This window comes from Octopus bimaculoides, chromosome 19, assembly GCF_001194135.2.
Source record: "Octopus bimaculoides isolate UCB-OBI-ISO-001 chromosome 19, ASM119413v2, whole genome shotgun sequence".
Lineage (NCBI taxonomy): Eukaryota > Metazoa > Mollusca > Cephalopoda > Octopoda > Octopodidae > Octopus > Octopus bimaculoides.
The window spans coordinates 22,569,095-22,577,098 of record NC_068999.1 but is presented as its reverse complement, the minus strand read 5'-3'; the positions used below and the strand labels follow the sequence as shown (position 1 = coordinate 22,577,098).

The 8,004-nt window shown below is 31.7% G+C and overlaps 1 protein-coding gene across 4 annotated transcripts in view; it reads right to left on the bottom strand.

Annotated features, from left to right (window-relative positions):
• Positions 1 to 8,004, bottom strand: part of LOC106871647 (transmembrane protein 65) — a 144,673-nt gene that overhangs the window by 17,739 nt on the left and 118,930 nt on the right. The window contains exons 5-7 of one of the 4 annotated variants that reach the window (XR_001409685.2): positions 7,385 to 7,490; positions 7,121 to 7,268; positions 1,136 to 1,172 (exon numbers count right to left, since the gene is read on the bottom strand). Coding sequence is in view for 2 of the 4 variants with exons in the window: in XM_014918219.2 (XP_014773705.1) it covers positions 7,134 to 7,268; positions 7,385 to 7,490 (241 nt within the window). In the remaining 2 variants the exon portion in view is untranslated. Of the gene's footprint in view, positions 1 to 1,135; positions 7,269 to 7,384; positions 7,491 to 8,004 lie in introns of those variants that run through there. The other 3 variants (XR_008266171.1, XM_014918219.2, XM_052974729.1) reach the window with 3 other exon arrangements.

Sequence of the window (8,004 nt, the reverse complement as noted above, 5' to 3'; positions counted from 1 at the left end):
ATTTAAAGGCATGTAAACTGAATTTTATTACTCAAAATAAACCCTAGAAAACAAATTACTTTTGGCACAAAATATGTAACTAAAACTATGATTATTGTTAAGACTGTAGTTTCAAGGATAAAACAGAATTTTTATGGGAATTTTTATCATTGTTAAAGATAAAAATCAATGCAACCAAGATTAATAACTTACCTAATGTGAAAACTCAAAAATAATTTTCTTTGTAAATTCAGTCAATTTGAATAGCAAAGCAAGCTCTACTTATATGGTTCATAGTTTAAAGTCTATTATTGCAAATGTAGAAGAAAGCTACCTTTGTTGATAATGTAAATATCTTAGAAGGAACAGATAAATAATAGGATACAGGCTATAAGTAATTAGTATTTAGATACTTTAAAATACTTGATAAATATCATAGCCCAAAATATAATGGGATACACACAACTCATTGGAGAGAGAGAGAGACTGTGTGGTGTGTGTGTGTGTGTGTGTGTGTGTGTGTGTGTGTGTGTGTGTGTGTGTGTGCTTAACCCTTTTGATATCAACCTGCCTGGGACCAACCCTGGTTCTATGATACAAACTCCCTGTTTTAGAATGATCTAAATTAAAAACTTCAATCAAAATTTCTTGTTAATTTCTATTCCTAACACCAGCTTAAATATGACTAAGCTTTCTTACAAAATTCTTCATTATTTTCAAAACTAATTGAAATAAAGACAGTGTGTTTCAACAAAAATATGGTAACAAAAGGGTTAAGGGAGATAGTGAATGTAGAAAAGAGTGCTAGTTAACTATTTACATCTATTTACCATAATTTTTGCAGGTTTGGATATTTACAAATTGTTGAACCAAATGTTAGTGTTTGATATTTTAGTATATATTTGTATTTCCTATGAAGTTACACTCTTGCTCAACAGTGAGATGCAAGTATTATTTATTATTACATAATGTAATATATCATGCCTCTTGTGATTAAATTTATTTCATGCAGAGAAGTTTAAGTTGAAATAGATTCAAGGGTGAAAATGAGATTTCAGATGGATACAGGCCTTTCTCATGGTCATTAGTAATCCAAGTCTAACAGATACACACAATAATCAAAACCAGAACATGGACTTGGCTTTTAGGATCTTACCTCTTTCTCACTAATATTACTGATGATAATCTTCAGTCTAAATATAAAAACAAAATCTATTACTTCAAATGTTCTTTTACAGAAAAAAAAACGTTTTTAACTTCAGTATATTCTATTTAAATAAGAATTCAACTCTTTAACATTCATCTTACTCTGTCAAATGTAATGCTTATTTATTCACAATGTTTTGAATTAATTATGCATTATCTTCTGGTTTGAAGATTTTGATGAAATAACTTTATTTTCACAATGATATTGTAGGGTAGGCCAGGTCTAGCTAGCTTGAACATAAATCAAGTGGAATATTTTGGCAGGTTTAAATGTTAAAAGGTTAATAGAGAAGTGAATTAATACAAAGAGCTAATTATTTACAAAACAAGTTTTATCTCAATGGCAGAATACATCTTCAAAAAGGATAAATATTCAACTTTACAGAATGGATATGGTAGACAATGTAACTCTGGATTGAAAGAATCCTTGTGTGGATACAGATGACAAATGTCATTTTGGATTATTTACTTTTTATGCTAGAGAATAATATAGGAGGATGAATTAGATTGCTTTTTAAAATGATAGTCTTTACAGACAAATTATTTTTATCAAGTTTCTTGTAAGGGATGTCTTTTCTAATGTTAACCATTTAAACATGAAATGGTAGATATGAGAAAAGGAATGGCACAAAGTTTAGTGAAATTACAGGAAAATATTATGTTTTTTTATCATAATCTAACATTCATTATCAGCTTAAATGTATTAATCTAGACACATGGAGATCTAATGGATAGATAATCTGATCAAACAGATTATCTGTTTGTTTCAGGAAAATAGAAATCATCATTATTGGATGATCATATCAACAGCTGTAACAAGTAAAACAGAATGAGTTGCCTAACATACAAGGCTGATGTTGAAACTCTGTGCTGACTAAAATTTCATATACCTGATGGTTGAATAGTACAATATGTCAGAGGTTTCTATAGTTTAATGAACTCAGAACAGATGGTGTCGTATAAAAGATCAAATTCAGAAGTTAGCAGAATGGTGTATCAATTTTAAGGACACAACAAGCCAAAGATTCCCAATAGCATATTTCCCTTAAGCAAGAAGCATAAGGAAGCCTGCAATAGTTGAAGAAACAAATGAAATGAAGTACAAAGGAAGACAAAGAAAAATAGCAATTATTAGAGTTTCAAGCTAAAGTTAAATGATTAATACAAATAAAGAGTTGCAATACTCAGAGTAATAAAATATCCTGCACAGAGAGACATTATGAATGACAAAAATTGCAACAGAATGAAAGATATATAACAAACAGCTAAGCAACATTTGGAGTACTTTCAATTTATGTTAAATCAGCAAGGACTCCTAGATCAATGTCTTAAGAACTGTGACATGCAGAATAATAGACTGAAGCCTATATGTGAAAAATCAAATTTGTTATACTGTGAATGAAAAACCACAAGTAAATACAGAACTCAAAGTATTGCATGAATGGTTTCTACATTCAAAGTTTTTTTATGATATAGCAAAATGCATAAATTAATTCAAGGTTTGCATCTTAAAAAGGCCAAAACAGGGGACATGAAGTATGTTGCAACTACATGAGAATCATTGTTACTTCATGCAGCAAAATAAATATTTTCTAATAACTTGCTCAATGAAACCAACAAGTATTTAGCAGATTGTAATCAGTCAAAAATATAGACTTAAGAAAGACAGTTTTGTATTAATCAGATATGTACCATGAGAAATATAATGAAGAGTCAGTAACACAGATTCATGACTGATAATTATTGATGTGGTTATCAGTCCATTGAGTTAACCAGGTTTTATCATACTGTTCAAAGCCAGTTTATTAACACTATCGGTTTGCTCATTGACTAGAGCTCTGACTGTCTCACCACATCAACCTGGATACTACTGTCTGGAGTCCTGGGCCTCATAGGGCAGGTTACCCAGTTTCCATAGCATATAAGGGATGAAAATCATAAGATTCCCTCTGAACAGGATGCCAGTCCATTGCTGGGTTACTCGTTTAGAGTCGTGTGGACACAAGAACACAAAACACTGCCTGATCTAGGAATCAAATAGAATCTTGCAATTGTGAATCCAACTACTAGGCCACATGACTTCACAACAGTGTCATCAAATCTTCACTTTTACTGATTTTAGCTATTTAATGTTGATAAGCTGGATCACCCACTTCAAAGCTACTGTCATTTATATGGTACTAGACTGGTACTTATTAATCTTGAAAGAATGCTTTCAGGTTTTGGTACAAGGCCAGCAATTTCAGGAGAGGGATAAGTCAATTAAATCGACTCCAGTGTTCAACTGGTACTTGTTTTATCGACCCCCAACATGATGAAAAGCAAAGTCGACCTTGGCAGAATTTGAATTCAGAACATAAAGACAGACAAAATGTCGCTAATCATTTTGCCCAACATGCTAACAATTCTGCCACCTTGAAAACCAAAATCAACCACAAAGGAATTTCACCATATAATATATGCACCAATTCTGTAATTCAGCCATCCATTGCTACTACACATCTATGGTTTTCATTTGTATTAACAAACCTTAACAAAGGAGATATTTTGTTCTTTAATAAATTATTTACTAACAAAATATCAAGATACAGGCATTACAATCACATGGTTCTCATTTCAGTCTTAATATGTGATATCTTGAGCAAGTATCTTTCACATAATAGCTTTACCAATGCCCTGTAATGGAATTTAGTAGATGGAAACTATGTGGAATGTCATTGGATAATATACATACATATATATACATAGTCTAAGGTCCTGATAGAGTGTAAAGTTAGGTTATTTCCAGAAAAGCACTTGACCCAAATACTGGGTTATCAACACTGTCGGGTTTCAGGCCAATGCCAGAATTCCTCAGGTGTAGAAAATCCAAGTTTCACAACGATCATACCATAAAGTGGATTTGGTGAAGAGTAAATAATCCAAAAGATAAAAAGAAGACAAAGAAAATTCTTTGACACAGCTTTAAAACTGCAAACATTACGTAAATTTTCACTTTAGATTTTTGCATAAACTAGTGTTTCAAATCAAGTGGATACAGAAACAATTGTAACAAATCATTAAAGATGTGTTAAAGAATTTTCTTTGTCTTCTTATTTAGTATATATGTATATGTCCCACCCATGCCAACATGGAAGGCAGGCATTAAACAATGATGATGATATACATATCTCACCAATATAACTGGATAAAAGATGCAAACATCAAAGGAACAAAAAAATACCAATACTTTCAAATAGTTATACCATATACAGTATTTGTTCTGCTTGAGTAGCAAAGGCAGTCACTCATTAATCTTACTGACAATGCAGTGAATTAGGTATAAATAAATAAGACTTTCTTTGCTGTGTATCTTGAGTACATTCTTGATTTACTTTTTGAAATCATATGGTGGAATAAAAGCTACAAAAACAGAAGCACTGAAAGACATTGAATTTGATAAAAAGGAAGAAATGTTTCACATTGAATAAATCAAAATAAAAATTCCTTTAAAAAACTTGTTAATAAAAATGTTAATTTGCACTTTATATTTATTTACTGAAATGATTGAAGAGTCCACTAATGGAGACTTAACAATGATGACTTAAGAGAAAAATTAAGTGCAAAGATATCTATATTGTACAGCCCTTTTCACCAGTTTGATAGTACTTCTTGTGTTCTTTCAACCACTCTTTATCTAATGAAACAGATGGTTACTCTGATACAAAGAGAGAGAGAGAAAGAGAGAGTGTTGTGTGTGTGTGTGTGTGTGTGTGTGTGTGTGTGTGTGTGTGTGTGTGTGTGTGTGAACAGCTTCTCCTTCAAACATATTGAAGACACAAATGTGTTCAAGTTTAATCTTTTATACGGAAGATATTTTTTTTATGTTACATTATTTTTCCTTTATATTTATCATGGAACAGTAATGTTTCTTAGTTCATTAGCATTTCAAAATTTTTTCAGCTGTATCTTTTCAATAAAAGGATATTGGCACATTGTTGTTGCATTTTGTAATAGGCAGCAAGGGATTATGAGAATGATGCAATTCATAAAATCACCATTGCCAAATTTAAAAACTGTTTAACCATTAATTCCTCATTACTTTTAGTTTACTTCATGTGTGGTGTTTGTCGTTATTTTTATTTTGTATTTTGCTAGTAATAAAGCTTCCACAGTTAATCTAACATTTTGTGGAATTGTAAAGAAAATAACAGCGTGATCAACTATTTAGCTTTCTTTCTTTTTTTTTTTTTCCTGATCAGCATTATAACATGCTGTAATAAATGCATTATTAACTGATGAGAAAGTTTTGTACTTGTGTTATATATATATATGGAAGCTGAGAATGTGGGTATGCATGAGTCTGAACAAACCCAACATTATACAATAAGAGGTTCTAACCCTATTGCATGGAGGCAATATGGAATCTGCAAGCTGCACCAAAGACAACCCATCCTGGGGGGCAGTAACTGAGTAAAAATTGATACAGTCTAGACAGGACTCCTTAGTGTTGCTGCAGACAACCTCTAGTGCTGGCAGCACAATAAAATGCACCCAGACCATCAGTAAAGTGGTTGGCAATAAGAAGGGAATTGAGCCATAAAAACTATGCCATAAAAAAACAGAAATGTGAACTCCACAAGCCACAGTGAAGGCAACCCATCTAAGAGATAATAATTCTGAATAAAAACTGATACAGGGTAGAGGGTCTCTTTAGTCCTGCCACAGACAACTCCTCCAGTGCCAGTGGCACAATAAAATACACCCGTTCATGTTGTAAAGTGATTTGGGATAGGAAGGAAATCCAGCCATAAAAATCGTGCCAAAAAACATGACATACAAAACAACAAGGCTCAGTGGTTTTATCTGTTGCTGTTTGTGCTAGATGACAAAAGACTGTGGACCCATCCAACCCATACCAGTATGGAAAAACGGACGTAAAATGAAGATTTTTTTTTTCTTTTTTTGAAGCTGAGGCTTCACTCATTACTCTGAATTTCTCATACACCTGTACAAATGCAGGTTCAATTACACTGCTTAATGAAAAGAAATGTCAACTTTATAGCAATGATTTGCAAAATAATTGTGAGTGGTTTTAGGAAGTTCAAATTTTGGAAAGATAGTTACTTTATACAAATCACTGTTTGTCACCAGCAGTAAGGAATCTAATGAAAAAGTAAAATACTTTCAAGTAATGCATTTCCTTTCATTGTCTACACATGCATACACACACATACATACCCATACAGATAGGAAAAAAACAGACTGGTAGATATTTTTTAAGTAACACATGTGCATAAGAAATCTTTTGGGAAATTGATCCAACCTGGCTGGATCATCACATCACAACATTACATTTTTAGGGTGGCAGGGAAAGCATTTCTTTAATTAGAAATTGGATTTTCTTTTACAATAAAATTTGCTACAATAAGAACTTAACAGCGTGAATTCTAAAAACAAACAAATTAGACAATATAATGCCAACGATACTAATACAATAAAATAACAACAAAAGTGTTGTAAGAAATTATTTAAACAAAGCTAAAATTTAGAAGAGTGTCAAATTGAATTGAAAAAAATATGTAACAAATTTAAGGAATTATAATTCAGATCTCTTAAATCTAGTAAAAACAAGATATTTTTAAATAAAGTAAAATTTATAATGCACTCCAAAAGCAACTGAGTATTTAAAATTACTTATGCAAAACACAGATTGGTGTATATAAATTAAAAATTATTAGGCATTAAACAAAATTTTATGACTTTCCACAAACATCTCAAAAGGCCACTTCATCATTAAAAAATAGAAACAAGTATCTTTTCTTTCTATTTAATAATATTTTTATGGGTTTATTTTTTTCTTGTATATTCCCCCCTCCCTCAGAAATTCCCAAGAATTCACAAGTTGTTTGTCTCAATAAAAAATAAATGCTGAGCAGAGATAAAATTTTCTAACCATCTTGCTCTATCTAGCTCTTTTTTGTTTCAGTGGCAGGTTCTGCTGGGCTTTCTTGTGATTCATTATGCGTGTCTCTGTCATAGTTAAAGAACAGTAGTGGAAACATTCCTATCAAGCATCCAACTGTAATGCCAATCACTTTGCCCTAAAAATGAAAATAAAAGAGATTCAGTTAAAATCTCAAGGAACACATTCAGACTTAAATCTTAATCTGCTTTTTAAAACGACTCAGTAACATAATGATATTAAAACAATAGTTACCAAATTAGCAATCCAACGTGTTTTTCTCATATCCACTTGTTGAGGGGTTAAAGTGGGCATGTGAAAACCAACCTTAACAGCCAATACTTCAACATACCAAGCAGACCTGTAAAATAATTACTTGCATTTTCAATATAAAGTAATAAAAGATTTACAAATACAACCAACCTAAACATTAGTGGGGAAAGAATTACAAAAAAGTGAAGCAAAATGATGAGATTTGAGGAAATCATTTCTTGAAAATAATTATAGGGTATCTATTACAGCCTTATTTTATTGGGGAAAACTATTTCAGTAACCAGCAAGTGAATAAAAGAGAAAGTTTGAATTAATAGAGTATGCTTGAAACAAAATCTAGAAGACCCCTAGCTACTTCTTTAGGCATACTTATAGATAAAGAATAAACCTAAATGAAGACTTGCAAGTTATTGGCAAAAATTTCAATTTCACAAACAATAATTGAGTTTGACCACATGGATACTTTTTCTTTAAACTAATTTTTTTATTTGCTCTTGAAATAAAATCCATAGTGTGTGTGTGTGTGTGTGTGTGTGTGTGTGTGTGTGTGCGCGCGTGGGCGCGTGAGAGAGAGAGAGAGAGAGAGAGAGAGAGAGAGAGAG